Consider the following 21,632-nt stretch of genomic DNA (forward strand, 5'->3'; position numbering starts at 1 on the left):
AAGTCTTGCATGTGGTTGTTTGCTTAATTTGGACAGGAAGGATGTGACTTGAGACTATTTAGATCATCTCTATTAACATTTAAATAAAACACTTAATGCAGTGCTACTCTTGCACTTGATGCAATACCTCTTTATCGAAATATTTATTATCGACGATCCTCACATTTTCACCCACAAAAGAGACGGGCCATTCGCTTTACAGTATCTTCTCTGAATCGCTTTCGAGATGTCTCAACAGCTTGATAAGGCACTATATTAAATGCGAGGATTATCATTGTTTGGAATCGCATAATAAATCCACCTTCAGGCACTTTTATTTTTCATTTCAATTTATTATATCTCGATTCTGAGAAAACTGCCCTTTCCGATTCTTTTCCCCACCCCTCTCTCTTACACTCCGATTCATTTCTCGGTCAGATGGGAGTGCTGAGACACGTGGAAACCCATTGCCATGCTCAGCAGTGTCCAAAACAACTCCCCAAGTTGCCCATGTACATGCCATGTATAAGCAAGGAGGTATCACCCCTCCCCCCCCCCCCCCCCACCCCCAGAGAATTGCACCTTATTTACCTAATTACAGAAAGGTGCAGTTTGGCAAGATTGGGGTAAAGTATGCATTCGACCATGACTACGGTGACTTCCCCTTTCTCACCCCAGCTCGGGGTCAAACTCCTCCAATGTTCAGCACTCCGAGACATTACCCCACGTGAAAGTCGCTATATAATTATAACAGTCTTTGTTGTTTTATAATGTCGTACTGTGATAATAGTTCAGGCCGGAACAGAAGCTGATGTTGTGCAGTGAAGCTGCAGTAGATCAGAGTCATGTCCCTCTCTGATCCAAAAACAACTAAATTACATTTGTACAGCGCCTTTCACGTCAGGAGGACGTCCCAAGGCGTTGGACAGTCTGAGTTTTGGATCCAAGCTGGGGATCGGGATTGGGGAGGGTAGAGGTTGGGGATGTGGGGCGGTGGGGGGCAGCAGTGAGATCGAAAGCACGGTCGAAGAGGAGGGATTTGAGATGGGTCTTGGTAGGGGGTACAAGACCAGGATCTTGAAGTGTAACCTCTGTGACGGGAAGCCAGTGGAGTCGGGCAAGGATGGGTCGGGTGATAGCGCCACGGAGCCTGGTGAGGGGAGAGGACACGGGCTGCAGAGTTCTGGATGATTGCAGCCTATGGATAGCTGGTATTCCTCATTCAGTGTGTTTCCTGCTGAAAATCAATAACCCTTCCATTGCTTGAAACACTGAATCGGGAGTAGCAAATGCAAAGTACTGAGAGCAAAGCCAGTCTTCAAGCTCAATAGACCCATCGTCCTCCAGGAACCTTTCCCCTAACTTCAGCATCAGCAGAAATCGCTTCGCATCCAACCAGTTCCCCAGCAACTCACTGATGTCCTTGGCCCCAGTGTTCAGACTGAAGACCTCTTTCCTTGGACCCCAAATCAGGGCCTGTAGGATGCTCTTTGCTTGACGAATGTGTATTCTCTGAGTGGGGTCGGCACGTAGCAGCAAGTGGGCAAGATGCTGGAGACCCTCTGAGTAAGGGGACAAGCACGGGATCTGAGGCAGGTTTTTGGAATCGTACTCCTGGTCCTCGTTTTCCCTGGAAATGTTCTCGAAGGGATTCGGCAGGTGCAGGGCTTCGTAGATCAGGATGCCCACTTGGAACTCGTCGACCTTCTTATACTGGGAGGTGGATGCGATCTCGGGCGCTAGGCGGGCACGGTCCGGGTGAGGCTTGCGGTTTACGGTGGTGCTCCTTTGCTTGGCACTGGAGAAATTGCTGAGGGTCAGCCTGGGCACCCGAAGCTTCTCCGCCAGCCCTTCCCCTCTCGGCCCTGCCTTGCGGCAGCCCGCGGTCGGCTCGACCAAGAGCAGGTTTTCCGGGCGAAGATCGCAATGGGTCGTGTGGTGAACTTTGAGGTGTTCCAGCCCTGCGCACAGCTGCAGAAGAAGTAGACTCACTTCACGCTCGTACACATCTGGCTGGGACTGATGAAGATCGATGGACTTGATCACGAAATCCGCCATGGTCTGAAAGGGAATCTCCCCCATGATGGTAACCATTTGGTTGACTTCCTTTGAGTTGCCTTCAGGGCTTCCCGACTCATCGGTTTCTCCACCGTGGCTGTTTCTGTCTTCTTGGTCGCCGGGAATCGAGGGCGCCCCTTTGGGAGGCAATAGGCTTAGCGGGGTGGATGCCACAAAGTGACCGCAGACCTGTTGGATGTTGAAGTGGACCGGGATGCTTCTCTGTACAGAGAGGGTGGATTCCATCTGTCCGTGTTCCAGGCTCTGGGCTTTGCAGATCTGGATTCGATCATGGAAAAGAAATGCAATACCGACTTGAATCAAGAATTCACGCTGCAAGTTTGAACTGATTTAGAACAACGCTGTGTGTTTCGCCCACACTATACGGTCAATCCACTTGACGGTGTATTCTGTGAAGCGCTTTGAGACATCTCGAAGACGTGATAAGGTGCTATATCAAATGCAAGTATTATTATAGAAATTTACGGTACAGAAACAGGCCATTCAGCCCTTTGTGTCTGTGCTGGTTCTTTTAAAGAGCAAACTCTTGAATCCCATTTAAAAATAATAAACCTCGTTTTTTGAATTTAATCGCTAACGAGAATTTTCCCCGGCATTTGTGCAGCGCGCTTCATGCGAGGTAGCGTCTCGGGAATGCTTAACGGCGGTGGATGAATCTCTACTGATCGATGCGTGACTTCGAAACATGGGTTTAAGATGAGTTGTGTTCAGATATACCCAGAATTAAGCAATGAATGTGAGCCCAAGTGTGGAGTCCTGTCGCTCAGTGGTTAGAGCACTCGCTTTGCAAGCGAGAGACCCGAGTTCAATTCCAGGCAGAGGGCGAAACCTTGGGCAAGTTTCCTTACTCCACACAGAGCCTAATAATAATCCCTCCAAAACAAAAAACAATAATAAATTGGTCATTTTCAATCTACGACTGTTTGTGGGACATTGCTGTGCGCAATCGGCTGCCGCGTTCGCCCACAAATATACAGTCAATTCACTTTACAGTGTGTTCTGTGAAGCGCTTTGGGACGTCCTCCTGACGTGAGAAGCCCTATATCAAATGCAAGGATGATTATTATTAACACTGTCCTTCATTGGGCAAGATGGGCACTGCCTTTAAGTTTACGAAGTTCTGCAACTTTCAGACCATTGGGTTGCACTTTTTTTTTTTTTTTTTGCTGCCCACATTGAAGCTTCCTGTTCCATTCCAGGAAATCAGTTCGTATCTTCTGCGCTTCACAAAATAAAGGGCTACTCGTTTCATTTGTTTTTCTTCCTTTGCCACATTTGTTAGTGTAGATAGACACTGTTTGCAATGAGGACAGAGGATTGAACATGATTATGGAGAGTAGTTATGGACAGTTTAATTTATTGGAAATTTACAACCGCCACATTCAAGTTACCCCCCCCCCCTTTCCCTCCCCAAGTAATGCTGCATTAGATAATAGATAAGTGACCCCCATGGCTTTCTATGGCACTGCTATTTGCAGACCAACCGGTCTCGCTCATTGGCAGTCAAATCAGTAAAATCCTGTGAAGTGCTTTAAGACATCTGTCCTCCTGATGTAGAAGGCACTTCACCAAATGCAAGTATTGTCTTAATTATTAAATAATAAACTCTTATTTCCAATCAGAATGGATTAAGAAATATTCAGAAATGGATGAAGAAACCGGTTAGTTGCCTCACAATATCCTTCAGGGAAATATTTCTCAATCTTCTGGTATTACAAAGTTTTTTTGGGGGGCTGTTTTTAAAGATCAAATGCCATCTTTATTGCTAAGCTACACAAGCAGGCCTCAGTACTGTACTTGCATAACACCTTTCACGTAGGAAAAGGTCTCAAAGCTCTTCTTTGACGTCACCGTGAAACAGTCAAAGGCTTCTCGGAAATCTGGCTACTCAACGTGATATGGGGTGTCACCTCCTCAAGGAAGTCTTTGAGGTTGTGCAAGCAAGATCTATCACTTCTGAAGCTGCATAAGCTGCCAAATTTTTTGCTACGTGCAACTATATGCCCCAGAACTCTCTACCTCTAACCCTCTGCCTTGCCACCTCCATCCCTGTCCTCTTCGACCGTGCCTGCGGTCACTTCCCCACCGGCTCGGCATTGTGCTCTGGGGCGCTACCCTACATTAGGGGTTGCTGTATAAATCCTAGTTGTTGTTCTTGTTTCCATACAAGTGTTAAGATGTTGTGTAGAGAGGCACTGCTTACCTTCATAGCGTATAGATTCCGTGGCTCCACAGTGTGCTGGACAATGTAGTAAGCAGCGTCGCTAGAGGAACAGCTGGCCTTGGTGGACTGAAGGCTGAAGTCAGGCCAGTCCTTCTCTTCGAAGGTCACCTCTGTCTGGTCTTTCAGGAAGAACTTCTGATACTTGGCGCAAATGTAGTCCAGCGACACAGCACAGCGCAGGGCGAGCGTTCTGAACACCTCGCTCCTCGTGGCGAAGTTGGGGAAGAAGAGGCTCAGCTCCAGCGCGGTTATGTCAAAGTTTAACGTCTCAATAGAGACTTGAGGCTCGCTGAAATGATAGTAACTCGTGACTTCATCCAGGCTTTGGGATTTTACCATCCTTTTCCCTTCTTTATTAGGGCCCGGAAGGTTGAACAACTCGTTAGTGCTCATGGGACTGGTGGGAACACTTGCGCTGCTGTTACCATAGTACACAGGCTTCCCTTTGTAGATGCCATAGAGCGGGTTACTAATCTGAATGCCGGGAGAGGTGGGAAGACTCTTCGACAGCTTTGAGTTCAGCAACCCTCCCCCGGGGGCTGAGTTTGTGCGGATGATTTTCTTCTTGGGGAGAGGGGGTGGTTTGGAATTGTCAGGGACCCCTCCCTTGATGGTCTCTCTGTCTGCCTGGACCCTCGCTGGCCATTGATTTTCACCGTGTGGGCATCTGGTGTGCACCGTACTTGGACGCACTTCTCCTGAAAAGCACAAGAAACTCCATCATAGCTCCCAAATCCCTCCATCCCATCCCAGTCCCTCCGACTTGCCCCCTCCCTCACTTGGGTCATCTTTCCTATCTATACCCTCGCACCCCCCCCCCCCCAGCTCCAATGTCAAGCCAAAGACCGCCAAGCACCTTGAGGGGTCAAGGCGTCCTCCTGACTTGACCCGAGATAAATGTACAATTGTTTTGGATTGTATTGAAACCACCTGTTGCTTTTTGTGAATGAATTGTCCCCTAAATGGCGACCTTTCATCAACCCAACCACCACGCTCCACCATTTTATTACTCTGTGACGGTTCTTTATCTTTCTCATCCATTTTCCCCAATGTTTCTCCACAATCGCTCAATATTAAATTCTAAGAATCGTTGGTGTGTGATGCCTCATTGGGGCAAAACCTCTCAAAACCTAGCCCAGCGGGTGGTTAGTGGCTGTGCATTTGGAGGCCACTGCAACAGCCGAATGTCCCAACAAGTAGCCAGGAGGTGAATAGTCAATAGCATTACTGCCCAAGCTTCTAACTGGAGGAGCCTACAGCCCATTCTTCCCAGATTTCTGTTCAAATCACATTTGCTGTTGTTCAATTTACCTTTCAGTTTAGGCCTAAGGTTGCCTATTGGCTTGATGAGGAATAATTCTGAGTCCCTTCCTTATAAGAGCGGGCAAGCCATTTGAGACTATGTGAGACTGTTCAACATTCCTAATTTCAGTCTAAATAATGGAAGCTGTGTTTTTTTTCTGCTGTTCTTAGCTTTGAAGACCCAACGCTCTTACAGGCAAAAGCTCGAAGGGATAAGGGATTCTGAGCCAGACATTTCACTTGCTTTTAGATCCAGTGGAAAGGAGAAGGGAGTTCTAGCACACGGCTTTTGGGTTTATGCAACGGTTGCTGTGTTTGCTGTTTGATCACATGGTGAGATTGTGCAGTTTTTTCCTGAAACAGGTTCTTACTTCATGCCAACCACATCAGCTCTTTTCAACATCAATCCGCAGCCCATTGACCTCTCTGTGTAGGGTTCACAGCACTTCCCAAAGCCCTGCTGCACCTTTTTTCTCTCTCTCTCTCTCTCTCTCTCTCTGATCTAGACGTGTCTTAACCAGCGGCATTAGGAATAGAAGAAGAAACTGGTTGAAGAAGAAAGCATCAGCCTATTTAAGAAGTGACGTGATGCATACATGAGGGAGAAGGGAACAGAGGGGCATAAGGGCTCCAAGATGCTGCCCCACGTGAAGGGCGCTGTATAAATGCATGTTGTTGTTGGAAAGAAGAGGGGAAGAGGAGGGATAGAGATTCAAATGAAGTGTAAACACCACCAACACTAGTTAACAGAGAGCTTGTGACTTTGAGAATGTCGCAAAGTTTCTGCATTGTGGAGTGACTGTGTTTTGTAGGCCAACACGGCAGCCAATTTGCAAACAAAAGACATCCCACGAACAGCCGTGAAGTCAATGAACAATTTTTTTTTTTAATCTGGGGAGTTGTTGACCAGGATACTGGGAAGAAACTACCTTCTCTTTTTAAATAGCGCCGTGGGATTTTTAATGGTCTCCCAAACAGGCACAGACAGGGAGCTGGGTTTAATGTCTCATTCAAAGAGGAGGGCCGAGATAATGTTTATACTTTCAGTTATCTTAGTTATCTTGCTTAATCAGATAATACAGATTATTATTTTCCATCTTCCGCTCTGGCAGTGCGTGGAGATGTTATCTGATTTAAGAGATCGATGAGTGTTTTCAAAGCTTGTAACTTTTGCTGCCAACAGAAAAGTTTTCTTAAAAAAAAAATGTTTTTCAAATTAATGCACGACATGTTTTCTGCCGAACATTTAGTGGCTGACGCAGAAGTCCCAATTTCGATCGGTTCCACTTTCAATTGCGTCCAGATTGGGAGTAACTTTCTTGAGGTTCCTTTGCTCACTCCTGATGTTGGCCCCAGTTGTGTTATGTTTATTCTGGATCAGGCTGCGATTGAACCCTCAAACTGAATGCCGATGTGCTCTTGCTTGTTTATTGTAAAATACTGAGCCTTGCTGCAAAAAGCCTGCTGCTTGTGTTTATCTGATGAAACCAACAGAGCCACAGAAGGTTAAACCTTCACGGAAACTTTACAATTCCAATGTGCCTTGTTCTAAGTGAGGAGCCACCTCACAATATCTCACAGCATCTTAGGTACGTAGGAACAGGAGTAGGCCATTCAGCCCCCCCGAGCCTGTTCTGCCATTCTATTAAACCTTGGCTGATCTGTACCTCAACTCCAATTACCACCTTTGCCCGATATCCCTCGATGTCCTGACCTAATAGAAATCTATCCACCTCAGTCTTGAAAATGTGAATGTATACAGTATCCACAGCCTTTTGGGGGCGAGAATTCCAGCTTTCCCCTAACCTTCCTGGATGGTCTGCGACTGGGAGACTAAAGGACAAGATGCCCTTATCACAACAAAGTTCTTTCATTCATTCTCAACTAATTAAAAAAAAAAATCATTGCGTTCGGCACAGCAAGTCAGGAGGACGTCTCAAAATGTGATTTCATTCATTTAACCTGTTTTAGTCCATGTAATTCCATGGAAGATCCCTCAGACCATTTGATTTCATTCTTCAGGAATTGTTCTGGGTCAACCTTCTCAACCTCATCCACTCTACCTCTCCATTCTTTATCTCGTTCATGTCCACCCTGAGTATAAAGGCTGAAAAGCCCTCACTTAGCTGGGTTTTGTTACTAAATCAGTTAAGTTTCAATCCCCAGATGTTATACCCAAGCTGTATAGTGCTGGGCTCAAAACGGCCATCTCAATAAAAGCCCAGCACTTTAAGCGCCTGTTAATAATCGTAATATTAATCCTTGCATTTGATAGAGCGTCTTATCACATGGGGGAGATGTCCCAAAGTGTTTCACAGGATATACTGGAAAGTGCAGTGACTGCGAGTCAACCACTATTGCAGGTCAGTAAGAGCCAAAGCTAGACTTCTCCAATCTCCAGTATCAGGGAAGCAGGGCAAGTTCCTCTAGGGAAGGAGTGCGCACTCCAGACCCAGGGAGGGTTTCCATGTGTAAATGGTGCGCCAATTGTGAATAAATGTTCAACGCCGTGACTTTTTTCTGAATTTGATGGAAAGCCATTTTAAGTCTTCCTGTTCAATGAAGACCAAGGCAATGTGAAACTCTCAGTCTGGTTTGGATACTCTTAAGAGACCAAAACAAAAAAGTTCTTCCTGAACCGTTTAAGCTTTCTATATATATATATAGTATATGTATATATAGATTTATTCTAAACACCCAATTCTGAATGGTTGCAGAATCGCTGACATTTTATACTTGAGTTCAGGCGTGTTTCTCCCACAAAATATACAGTCAATTCACTTTACAGTATATTCTGTGAAGCGCTTTGAGACGTCTCAATGACATGACAAGGCACTATGTCGAATGTAAGTATTATTATAACACAAGGAACACAGATTGCTTTTATATTGCATTTTCCCGTTGAGCAAAAGATCTCAAAGTGCTTTGCAGATTATACTTGGAAATGAAGTGAACCTTGCCTAGGCAAATACGGCAGCTAATCTGCGCTGGCAATCTTTCAGAAATAATGAAGATATTATTATAGTAATAATAATCCTTGCGTTTGATTTAACAGCTTATAATGTTGTCAAGGCACCTCAAAGTGCTTCACGGTATCTAAATTATCACCGTAATCAAAGAGGGCGATTTGGAAATAAATAATAAATGTAGATGCGCATTTAACTCAGAATATTACATTAATTAAAGTTACATTAATTTGAAACCAGCAACGCAAAAGGTTTCGCCCACAAAATACGTAGTCACTCCACTTTACAGTAAATCGTGTGAAGCGCTTTGAGACGTCTCAACGGCGTGATAGGTTGCTATATCAAATCCAAGGATTATTATTATTAAAGTGGCATTGCATTTAAAGGCACAAACCATTTCAACCAGTTTCCTGCTATTTTTAAGATTTTATATGCACGTATCTACATTCTGATGAAACGCTGTGTAATGTATCACAAAAGAAAGCAGGGCGTTTTCATGGGAAATGTATATTTACAGCAATCAGGTTCCTGCAGGGAGGTGAGCGAGAGTTGATTCTCTATCACTAACGCTACCCTCATATTCAAGCGGCCATCAATGCTGCCAACCCACATATCTTGGGGGCAGCAAACCATCTCATTGACGCAGGCTCAGCATCACCCTGCAGGATTTTATAACAGAGAGAGAGAGGTGGGAGTGAGAGGGGAGAGGGGAGAGATACGGGGGTGAGAGGAGATGATAGAGGGCGGGAGAGAAGAGGGAGTGGGAGGAGGAATAGAGCGGGGGAGAGAGGGAGTGGAGATGGGGGGAGTGGGGGGGAAGAGAGAGAGAGTGTGCAAATTCCATTCAAACCAAATGCGCATTTTCACAAAATGGTGGAACTCACAATAGTTTGCCTTGCGTCCTCTTAAACACAGGGAATGGTTTGATGAGAGAGAGAGAGAGAGAGAGAGAAAAGTTCTGTATCAGAGAGCAACGACGGGACCTTAGGGGTTGGAACCAACCTAACAGGGTGACTTGACTTACTCAGGTTAACATAAGTCGGGTTCTCCAAACCTGTGTTATCAGTAGATCCCTCCGAGTTGAACGGGTCCGACTTGCATTCAGTCGAGTAGCCGCTGCACCACTCAGGATTGGAGTTGGTCTCGTTCATCTTGGCTGCAAACCTTTCCCTGAGTGAGAAAAAAAGGCAGTAGTGGTTTTGTCGTTGAGGCTGACCCGACTCTCATGTGTCAGGAAGTCCTGATGCAAGCAGCAGAGAGCCACACACCACTCCTCTGCCTATTACCCCATCCATAGTAACGGTCATCTATCCTTGTACACTTGTCTTACAGAACAGTCATAGAAACACGGTCTCCGAACTCTCTCTCTCTCTCTCTCTCTCCAATGAGGATGCACCTAAGGTGCATATAAATAGCACGTCTGTGAGTCTACATAGACGTGTAAACATAGGATGCCAAAGCCTCTTTGCAACGGATGTTTGATTTTGTCTGTGCAACCACAAGAAGAACGACCCGCTCAGCACTCAAACGAATCGCGTTAGAGAGCAATGTTCAGAAGCGATAAGGCTTTGCTCCTTTCTAAACTCGCTTCCCACTTGCCCTTCGAAAGGTAACCTGCTCGACCCAGCCTGCAGATGTGTTCCCTTGAAGGAGGCAGACTACCATTTTTTTTGTGTGGGACTTTAAAAGGGCTGGAGTTTCCGTGCTCGTCCAATGGATTAAAAACATTGCTTTTAAACAAGGTGGCCTTTGGCATCTTGTGCTCACAGTGGGGTGATGGGCAGAGATTCTGGGCCTGTAACCAGCTTGTGTTTTATTCTAAGGTCGTGCCGGGTTGGAAGGCGGCTGGTTTGTGGTCTTGCTTTGCATTGCAGGTGTCAGCTTGCCTCAGTCGATACCACCCCTGTCTCTGAGTTAGAAAGTTGTGGGTTCAAGTCCCACGTCCAGGGTTGTTCTTTGAACGCACATAATCTAGGCTGAAACTCCCTATTTTCTCTGGAGATATTCAGTATATGGAGAAGAGAGACTGGGAAATGGGTGGAGAGGGTAAAAATAATCCTTGCATTTAATATAGCATCCTCATCAAAACAACTCAAAGCGTAATACAGGATTATACTGTAAAGTACAGCCACTGTGTGTTTTGTAGATGAACGTGGCAGCCAGTTTTGAACCCGGTAACATAACATCCCACAAACAGCCGGGAAGTGAATGAAGAGTTTCATCCGGAGGATTGTTGGTCAGGACACCTATTCTCTCTATTCGAGTAGTGTCACGGATAAGGTGCAGGACAGGAATACAGACAGAATGAATGATGCACGGACAAAGTAATCAACAGCAACAAATTAAATTTGTACAGCACCTTTCAGGTCGGGAGGACGTCTCAAAGCCCTGGACAGTCAAGGATTTGTTATTAATATTATTACCACTATGTAAATCTCCAGGTCAGATAAGATAACACAATGCATGTATCCCGCTAAAGGTTGTGGATTCAAGTCCCACGTCAGGATTCTTTCAACAAATTGCTAATGTTCTCCAGGCCTTGCTCCAAAGTACGGATTTTTGAGGTTCGCTAATTATTATCTGATTGTCAAGCACACAGGTGACAGGACAGCGACATCAGCCTTAGTTTCCTGCTTGAGGTTTGGAGACCGTTCTCTGGAAACTGCTGTGGCTTCCTCTTTCTGCTCGGAGGCTCTGAGACGTAGTTCACACACAAATCGATAGCAAGCAAATGCAATCAAGCGTGCAGCCTGGGTAAATGGGGTTTAATAATCATAATAATAATCCTTGCATTTGATATAGCTCCTTATCACGTCTTCGACACGTCTCAAAGCGCTTCACAGGATATATTGTAAAGTGGATTGACTGTGTATTTTGTGGGCGAAACGCAGCAGCCAATTGCGCACAGCAGCGTCCTCACAAACAGTCGTGGTTTGAGTGAGTGACCAAATTTGTTGGACTGATCTGCTCCGTGTTCCCCCCGCCTGCCCACCCCACCTTTCAGCTTTTCTGCCCCCACCCTCTGGAACTCCATCCTCGTTGCTGTGGTTGTAAATCCTACAGTAGATCCTACGAAGTGCTTTGAGTCATTCTCCTGACGTGAAAGGTGCAATATCAAATGCAAGGCTTATCAAACTCCCTTACTCAATCCCTCCGCATTGAACCCATAACCATCTGACTCTCAGCCAGGCTGACTCAGGCGTTTAATGAGCTGAGCTCGAATGCGAGTGTCAGCCGAGTAGACTGTGAATTCAAAGGCCTTAAACGGGGAGGTTGAACCCACAAACCTTCTCATTCAAAGGCGAAAGTGCTGCCAATTGGGCTGGGACAGGTTTGACACCTGCGCCACTTGTCACACAGGAACCATTTGCGGTTCTTAAAAGCTGCTTGAGAAAAAAAAGACTTTAAGATTAAGACCGAATTTACGAATTGGCCAGAATTTGTGCTCTCCGAGATGCTCAGAGTGTTGGCATGCATCCCCTGAGGAGTAAATTTCCTACAGCTTGTTCTGCGTTCCGTGTAAAATACTTTGCGCCCACACGCAAACACACGCACCCACAAAGAAACATGCCCCCGAGGTTAGAGAGTCCAACTGTCTTTCATTTGGAATTTTACATTTCACTTAACATGAACAGTAAAAACAAACTGTCGACAGACTGTGAAGTCTGAAGTTCAGGAAGGAAATGAAGCAACAGCGAAATCATAAAAGCTGATGAATTGTGAGGAAAATAATAAGAAAGTTGAAGCCAAACCAATGACATTTAGCGTAGGAAGCTCCCGAGCATTTTATCCTCTCCCCAATGCGCTCTTTATCTACCGTATATATTTTAAAACTAACATTTGAATTAGTTTTATCTGGAAGTCAAAATTATTCTGTTGGGGGCATAATTTATCATATTGCCTTCAAATATTTCACAATTTCCAACCACAGTATTTCGCCCACAAAAGATGCAGTCAATTCGCTTTATAGTATATTCTATATACTATATATATATATTCTATATATATATTCTATATACGACGTGAAAAGCGCTATATCAAATGCAAGGATTATTATTATTATTATTATTCTGTGAAGTGCTTTGAGACGTCTCAAAGGCGTGTTAAAGCACTCTATGAAATGCAATTATTATTATTATTACAATAATTATTTCTACCAACAACAATAATAATAATCCTTGCCTTCGATATAGCCCTGGGATGGCATCTCACAGGATTTGTTGTAAAGTGTACTGTACTATAAAGCTGCTATAAAGTAATTGGTATTTTTTTTAATGAGTGTATTTTGTAGGCAATGAAGCAATTTGCTGTGTGGGTTTTGTTGGCTAATACTTTCACACGTTTTCAAACATTAAACCGCTGATACTTCCTCTTGCGATATACGGGATCCTAACTAAAATTAACATGGCACAATAGTTCTACCCTCTCCTTTCGTGCCAAGAGGATGTCTCTAAAAGCGCCTGACTAGATTTAGTAGATAGTGGAGTGACTGTGTTTTGTTGGCGAACACAATGGGCAGCTTTCCCACAGTAAGGTCCGGCCAATAGCTTTGAGTGACCCATTTTTATCGCTTGGAAGACTGGGAGAAACTCCCTTCTCTCTTTGAAAAGTGTCACGGGATCTTTAACTTGTACCCGAACAAAGCAAATGGGACCTCAGTTAAAATGTCTCAAAATCCAGTAAAACACAATATATTCTGCAAAGCGCTTTGAGACGTCTCGAAGACGTGATAAGGCACTATATCAAGTGCAAGGATTATTATGTATTATATCCGATTTGAGATAATTGCTTCCTGAACGGGAGAAAGGAAAGATTGTATATTCTTATCCTGCCTGTGGAAAACCGATTTTAAAAGATGTATCGCTGCACTAACTATACTTTGTTCAGTCTGGGACATAGCACATCAGGTGCTGTCCACACAAGAGCCATCTTTCTTGTGACGATATAAAGTGGCGAAGCAAATGTGGTGTCTCCGGGGTTAAAGTCCGTCAGACTCAGACTGTTCCATCAACTTTCGTTAACTCCAGCAATTTCAGGAGGAAGGAAAACTGCAGAAATTTCAGAACGTCTGAAATCGATTGAAAGGTAATGGGAGGAGAAGAAAAACAACTTATAACAACCGCAAAGTAAAGTGCACCGCTCGGCTGTCCACCAATAAAGATTCAACTTTGAGGTTGTGATCAATTACCCAAGCAAGAAATTTCTGGTCTGAAGCAAGAGATGTTTCGACTGATGGGAGACTGAAGGGCGAGACTTTTATCAACTGACTCCATCGAAGAATATAATTTAATCACACAAATCTTTGCTTCTTTGATGGAGTCAGTTGATAAGCAATTATTGATTTGTTTACTTGGATACGGACATTTGTCTGCGCTGTTGACCTGTCCTGTTGTGTTCATGATAATTGAACTGACAAACTTTGCATTTCTTATCAAGCAAAGAATTTTCGAAGCCCGAGTTGCTGAGTGCCTTTGCTTCCTCTGTTCTCGGGTCGTTAATTAAAGGAAGGAATAAGCCGCTCATGGCCCAGAACCCAACAGATTGACAAGGTGGCGTTCCCCCCACCCTCCCCCAGGTGCAGCGTCAGCCTGGATGCTGAGCTCAAAGTCCCAACATAGGGCTTGAACCCACAAGCTTCTGATTCAGAGTATCACCGATTGCATCAGGCTGACACACGTGGTAAGAATTATAATAATAATAATAATAATCCTTGCATTTGATATAGCGCTTTTCACGTCGGGAGGACGTCCCAAAGCGCTTCACAGAACACACTGTAAAGTGAATTGACTGTATATTTGTGGGCGAACGCGGCAGCCAATTGCGCACAGCAATGTCCCACAGACAGTCATGGATTGAAAATGACCAATTTATTATTGTTTTTGGTTTTGAAGGGATTATTATTAGGCTCTGTGTGGAGTAAGGAAACTTGCCCGAGGTTTCGCCCTCTGCTTGGAATTGAACTCAGGTCTCTCGCTTGCAAAGCGATTGCTCTAACCACTGAGCGACAGGACTCCACAATTGCCTCCTTTCCTTCCCTTTTGGACCTTGAGATCCCGCATTTGGGCACAGAAAGTGGTAGTCAGCCTCGTGAGAACTTGTGATGCATTTGTGGAATTAACGTGTGACACCTGGAGCTCATTGACTAAAACAACACAACACAAAATTTACCATTTACCCTTTCACATCGGGAGGTCATCTCAAAGCTCTTCACACTACCGTCTGGGAACCTGAGCTGGGGGTGGGGGTGGGAGCTGAGCAGGGTGGGAGGGAGTGGCGTTGTGGGAGGAAAGATGACCAAAAAGCAGTTTCAAAGAGGTAGGTCTTGAGATGGACCTTATAATAATAATCCTTGAATTTGATATAGCACCTTATCATGTCTCAAAGACCTTGAACAACTATGACAATGGTTTCTGTGCCCAAATGCGGGATCTCGAGGTCCAAAAGGGAAGGAAAGGAGGCAATTCTTACCACGTGTGCCAGCCTGATGCAATCGGTGATACTCTGAATCAGAAGCTTGTGGGTTCGCGCCCTATCACTGCCGCTTTGAATATGATAATGGCACGTGAATTTACGCTGCCGTTTTGTTGACTCTGTGCAGGGAAAGTACTTGGTTCCTTAATAGACCAACCATTCTGCACTATCATCAATGAACCATTTTTTGGGGGCTCCCCACTCAATGGCCACTCTTATGGCTCCCCTTATAGGGCAGTCGGCAGATTGCACCCTGTATCACAAGCATCGCTCTGTGGATGAGAATTCAGAGTAAGTTATGCTCTTTCACCCCAAATGGCGCACTCGGTATTTGCTTAGGTAAATTAAGATGGTGCCTATAGTTTGGGTAGTCATTGGATACTTACGAGCATCAGGAATCTTGGATAGCCCCTCAATTTACGTGAGGAGTTCCGGGGAAACCAATATAATAATAATATGCATTTTGATGCAGTGCCTTATCATGTCAGGAGGACTCACCAAAGCGCTTCACAGGGTACACTGTAAAGTGTAGTGACTAGGTAATTTGTAGGAGAACTGGACAGGCAATTTGCACACAGCAACGTCCCACAAACGGCCATAGAGTGAGCGACCAATTTTGTTTGAGGGAATTGTCGGCTGGACACCGGTAGAGAGAGAGAGAGAGAGAGCAACACCTCGCTCTTTGTTAAACACTACCACGGAATCTTTAACGTCCACCGGGACAGGCAAAGATGGGACCTTGGTATCGTCAGAAATTGTGTCATTTTGCAAACTTCAGTAAGATTGGATATGCGCATATTTACTGGTGAACTCAAAAGAAAGAGAAACACACTCGTGCGTGAAATAGCAACACGAAGACACCCCCCAACCCTCCCCTCCCACCCCACCCCACCACCCCTCCACTCCCTCATTGCCCCACCACCCCGCCCCATCCCCACCAACCCCCCCCCCCACCACCCAGGAAAAGGCTATGGACAACATTTAGGTGTCAAAAAAACATTATATTGAACATTTTATCAAAGAGAGAATGACAGTACTGTTTTTTTTTGTCACGTTCCTCACAAAGCATCCACCATCTTTACACTACAACGCAGGGACGACGTCTCAAAGCGCTTCACAGAATATATCGTAAAGTGAATTGACTGGGTGTTTTGAGGGCGAAATGCAGCAGCCAATTGCGCACTCAGCAGCGTCCCACAAAAACGCTCGTTTCGTTTCTTTTATTGATTCGGTGACCCGATCTGAGCCGAGCCTGGAGCGCGCCTGTGGAACCGTAGAAACCGTAGAAATTTACGGCGCAGAAGAAGGCCGTCCAGCTCACCGTGTCTGTCCCGAACAAACAAGAAACCTGGAGCTAAACGCCTGCCCGTTGAGGTGAGTCTGCCGTCACACAAATTGCTCAACAATCCCTGCCTTACAGTAACCCACTCGATTTCTATTTCATTCTTTAATCCGCGCAAACCGTAGCTCAAGATATGATCTGCTTCCTGTGTATATGGCGCACAGCTGCAACATACGACAACCACATGCGTAAGAGCGTGTTTAAAACACGAATTGTGCAATATAACCATCCCACAGCTGGTGACTGAAACTGAGAAGTATTATTCTTTTTTTGTGTCTTGTAAAATCCCCAAATGTTCTTTTTTTGATGAACGGCGCAGCAACATAACAGCGTAGACATTTATTTCGCACTGAAAGAGGCCAATCGGCCCTTCTATTCCAGACCACCTTTTTCCTTTTATTGACCCTCTTCCCATCTCTCTCTTTCTTTCTCCCCTCGTTCGAGTGAGCCATTAAACAGAGGTGGAGGAGGTTTAAGGGAGAGGGCTCCATTGAGCGGGAGCTGTCTAGAAACTCAAAGCGGATGGAAGCTCTCACTCGCTGGGAAGGAAAGGCAATGGAGACGTGGATCTGGGAATGTGGAGCAGGCCAGGGTCAGCAGAGCGCGGGGGGAAATAGGGCAGCAGGAGATCACAGAGGTCGGGTGGAGCAAAAGCGCGGAGTCATTTTGAAGGTCAGCTCGAGAATCTTTAAAATAGTGGTTTCTAAATCAAGCGTCTAGTGTGGAAACGTGACCACAGCTACTCGATGAGGGGTAACTGAGGGCCGGAAGGCGATCAGAGCCTGTGGTCACTTTGATTTCTTTTGACCCGTGTGAAAATCTGAATGTCAAGAGGACCACAGTCGCTGTTTTGTTTTGTTCTTTTGGTGAGCGGTCAACACCGAGTGAGTGACTAGATCTAATAACTAGAGATGAGATCTCGGAGGTGCCGTCCTTCAGATCAGACATTAAATCGCGGTTCCCCCCCCCCACCCCGCTCACCCCCTGTGCCTGTGCGGGCTGATGTTAAAGTTCTTATTCGAATAGAGAAGGGCGTTCAGTTTCACTCGCCCGGTGTGTCTGTCCAACAATCCCCCCCAGACGAAATTGTTCATTCCCTTCGTGGAGGTCGCTGTGCACAAATTGGCTGCCGCTTCCGCTTACAAAACACACAGTCTCTACACTTTACAGCAAATCCCCTGAAGCGCTTTTACTTGTCTCGAAAGCGCTCTGAGACGCCCTCCGGCGTGGAGGGTTCTATATCAATTCCATGTTGCTGTTGTTGTTGTTGTTGCATCAAATGTAAGGGTTATTAATAACTATTAAAGCACTCTGGGACACTACCCTGTGTGAAGGGCGCTATATAAATGCAAGGCGTTAATAATAGCAATAATTATTGTTAATGTTCCCTCGCATTCACGCTCAGAGGCCTATTTTGAACGGTTCCCATTCGGTCCCCTTGTTTTTACCAATGGAGAAAAGTCCTAAAGGGTCCAAACTACTTTCGATAACACAATCTCTTCCCCTAGAAATATGTTGTCGTTTGAAAATTAAAAAAAACTCTTCTTGTTACCAGAAAAATGATCACGTGATTAATTTTCCACTCCAACCCCTGGTCTGGCGTTATCACTGTAGTATTATGTTGTAAACGCACCTCTTCCTGTTCTGCGTTGGGTAAAAACGTTGAGTAAGAAGAAGGGCCAAACCACTGGTGATAAGAAATAAAAATAAGCTGCGATGCTGATGGAAATATTCGGGCCCCAAAATTAAAACGTAGTTTCACCGAGTTCACGAGATGGTCCTTTAGCTTCTCTGATCTCGTCCTCCCAGATCCCTGACCTGCCCTGTCCTCCTCCCATGACACCGTCCATGTGAGGCAGAGCGAGTCATTCTTAAATAGTTAACCGCACTCAGGCTCTTTAAGCAGTCAAGCTTTCACCATCCATTTGTTTCCTTTTTTTTTCACCCAATGGGTAGTGGAAATCTGGGACTCTCTCCCCCAAAAGGCTGTGGATGTTGGATCCATCCACATTTACAAGACGGAAGGTCGATAGATATTTGTTAGGGTCAGGGATATGGGGTGAGGGAGGGTAACTGGACTTGAGGTACAAATCAGCCATGATCTGATACAACGGCGGAACAGGCTCGAGGGGGCTGAATGGCCTCCACCTGCTGTGCTTCTACTCTGATGGCACGTTCCAAACCCAGATGGACATTGAAGATCCCACTCAAAGAGAGAAGGAAGTTTCTCTCTTCCGAAAGGTTCCTGACCAACAATGCCCCCAGGTTAAAAATGCGGTCATGTGCCACGTGCAGCCACGAAGCGCTCTGGGACGCCGCCCTGTGCGCGAGGAGCGCTACATAAGTGCACGTTGTTGGCGTTGTTGAAGTGAGATGCACCGCCGCTGCATGTTACGGTAAATCCTGTGAAGCCCTTTCGGGACGTTCTGCTGACGCGATGATGCAGCCGTTCCCGAAAGCTGGGATTGTGTTAGTACATCGTACAAAATACGCTACGCTGTAGGCAGTGCGAAAAAGTAATAATAATACTAATGCGGTCACTCAATCCATGGCTGTTTGTGGGGACGCTGTCGTGCGCAATTGGCTGCCGCGTTTGGCCCACAAAACACACAGTCGCTACACTTTACAGTATGTTCTGTGAAGCGCTTTGAGACGTCTCGAAGACGGTGGTCGGGCGCTGTATCAAATGCAAGGATTATTATTACTGTAAAGCTTCTGGCGGGCGACACAGGCTAATGTTCCGTGAGCTCCAGTGACAATAATAATAGTAATAATAATAATAATAATAATAATAGAAGTAGTAATAATCAGAGTGAGGTTTACCTCTTAAACTTTGCAGGCAGGGAGGGCGGGGGAATCCACACTTGGCTCCTGCTCAGTGTCGTCCTTCTCTCCTCGCTGATGAAGAGCTCAGACGGTGACGTGTAGGTGATGGTCTCCTCGTCTCGCCCTCGCCCTCGCCCCAGCCATCGCTGGCTCAACCACAGCCGGGCCGTCTCCACGTTCTCGTACACGTGATCCTCATACCAAAGCTGCTCGGAAGCGCGGTGGGTCTGCGGGCTAAAGAGCTGGGCGTCGAGAGCAGGGCCCCGGCGGTGGTTGCTGCTCAGCCCAGGACAGGCCTTGCCGTGACAGCCAAGGTTCTCCGCAGTCACCGCACCGACTGGGTCATTCCTGGCGAATCTCTGCCTTTTCTTGTTGGCGCAGGTTTTCGAAGCGGGCTTCGCAGGCCGCGGTTTCTCCTTGGCGAAGCGCTCGACGGGTTCCTTACGTCCTCGGCTGGTTGGCAGACCCCCTACCGTGGCCCCCGGCCATTCCCCCCTCGACGTCCGCCCTTCGCACTCGAATCGGAAGTTGCTGTACTGACCTTCCATTACCCCACCACCGCCCCCGCCTCCCGCCTCTCGGCAGAGCCGCCCTCGCGCAACGACAGATAAAAAAAAACCTCCGAAAAAGAATGGGACCCAAGCAAACGGTTCGGTTCCTCGGTGGCCGCTTTAACCCCTCACGATTCTGAAGGTGGAACAGGTCGCTCTGATCAAGGCGAGCAGCTCTGAGAAGCAAAGTTTGACTTCCTTCTTCGCCGCCTCTCTGGTTTCCGAGAGCATTTGTGAAGCGCTCACGGTTCAAAGACCGGGGCGATGGGGATGGGAGGGAGGGACGTGTGTACAAACCGGGGCGAGTTAACTCCAATGGACCTTTGCTTCCTTCCTGCGGCTCTCACAGTGACAAACGTTCTCGGGGGTGTGTGGGGGGTGTGTGGGGGGGGTGTTGGGGGACTGTTTTTATCTGTTGACTGACGGCACTGTGGTTGCCAGTGTGTGTCTCTCTGATTCGCCACGCTGGTTCCTTCATCTCTTGCAGCTCGCTTGCGAAAAACACCAAAGTTTCTGTGAAATGTTTTTGGGGCTTTCTGCAGGTCGAACCCTGTTTTTTTTTTTTTTTTTTTGTTCGTGGAAGCCGTCGTGAACGAGAGGAAGGGGTGCAGGTGGGAGGGTGACAAAGCATCCCTCGGTTTTGTGGCTCTCGTGGTCGGTATCCAACGAATCGCCTCGCGAGGCGCGAGAAAGAGCGGCACTCGTTTTTCCGTGGGACCGGTGGCAAGTGAATTTATCTCACGCAAGATCAATTAGCGGCGTTTCCTGCACAAAAGTCTCGGGTTAAATCACCAGCACTCTCGCCCGTGAGCCAGAAGGTTGACGAGTTCAAGCCCAGCCCCCTTCCCCCTCTCCCCCACCGCCTCCGGACTTTGAGATCAAGCGCTCCTGTGCAGTGTTGGAGGGGTGGTGGTGGTGCGGGGGGGGGGGGGGGGGTTGGGTTTGGGGGGGCACTGCGTTGTCAAGAGGTACCGTCCTTACGCATGAGACGCGAAACCGAAGTCCCCTCCGTGCCCGTTTCAGGTGGAAGTTAAAATATTCCGTGTCTCCGCTTGAACGGAGAGGGGAGTTTATCTCTCACTGTCCTAGCCCGCAATCCTCCAGATAAAACTGACCGTCCGCCTCACCGCTGCTTGCGGGACATTGCAGCGCGCAAATAGGGCTGCCCCGTCCGACTGCGAAACACACAGTCACCGCACTTTACGGCGAACGAACAAACGCCGGTGACGCATTGTGAGACGTCCTCTGCACTTTCGAGACGATGTGCTCGGTGTCCGAGTGACCGAGTTATTCACTTGCTGATTGTCAGAAAATAATCTAACGTAATCTTCCCTCTTTTCCACATTGTGTGCCCGGAGGGTATTTCGGTTTAATTGCTAATTCGGGTAAATTAGTTCGAAGTGAGAACAATGTTCGCCAGAATTATTTGAAGTCACTCGAGGCCACTGCTTCCAAATTAGAGACAGTGTTTCATGTGTGTAATGTGACCCCGAGGCTGGTATTGTACTGGAGACAGATCACGGCTATCGTTTTACTGCAATAAGATACGATAACCTAACACGAATAACGTCATAAACGCTTCTGTCGGGAGGACATCTTAAAGAGCTTCACAGGATTTATTGCCGAGTGTGGTGACTGTGTATTTTGTAGGCGAACACTACAATCTTGCACTTAGTGATGTGCCACCAAGTGAATAACCAATTTTTACTGTGGGGGGGGGGGGAGGGAATTGTTGTCCAGGTCACCGGGAGAAACTCCCTTCTCTTTTCGAATAGCGCCGTGGGATCTTTAGTATCCGCCTGAACAGACAGATGGGACCTCAGTTTGACATCTCTTCCGAAGCTCGGCACGCCCGACAAAGCAGGGACGGTTCAAGACACCAACGCCTGCTG

At 46.6% G+C, this 21,632-nt stretch overlaps 2 protein-coding genes across 2 annotated transcripts in view; one reads left to right on the plus strand and one right to left on the minus strand.

Moving 5' to 3' along the window:
* The window catches only part of LOC103181924 (PDZ domain-containing protein GIPC1), a 51,897-nt gene that overhangs the window by 2,711 nt on the left and 27,554 nt on the right, over window positions 1-21,632 (plus strand). The gene's annotated exons all lie outside the window — the stretch shown is intronic.
* On the minus strand, window positions 1,124-19,737 carry peak3 (PEAK family member 3). The gene is made up of 4 exons (XM_007898720.2): window positions 19,187-19,737; window positions 9,575-9,720; window positions 4,262-4,980; window positions 1,124-2,316 (listed from the first exon to the last, which is right to left on the minus strand). Exons 1-4 carry the CDS (start codon window positions 19,735-19,737, stop codon window positions 1,198-1,200), a joined length of 2,535 nt encoding a protein of 844 aa, XP_007896911.2. The 3' UTR covers window positions 1,124-1,197.

This window comes from Callorhinchus milii, unplaced genomic scaffold (genome assembly GCF_018977255.1).
Source record: "Callorhinchus milii isolate IMCB2004 unplaced genomic scaffold, IMCB_Cmil_1.0 Scaffold21, whole genome shotgun sequence".
NCBI classification, from domain to species: domain Eukaryota; kingdom Metazoa; phylum Chordata; class Chondrichthyes; order Chimaeriformes; family Callorhinchidae; genus Callorhinchus; species Callorhinchus milii.

Coding starts and splice junctions, on each gene's coding strand:
- peak3 (XM_007898720.2), bottom strand. CDS start 19,737: ATGGAAGGTCAGTACAGCAACTTCCGATTCGAGTGCGAAGGGCGGACG. Junction 9,721..19,186: donor CTGCCTGCAAAGTTTAAGAG/GTAAACCTCACT, acceptor TTTCTCACTCAG/GGAAAGGTTTGCAGCCAAGA. Junction 2,317..4,261: donor GGAATCTATACGCTATGAAG/GTAAGCAGTGCC, acceptor GATCGAATCCAG/ATCTGCAAAGCCCAGAGCCT.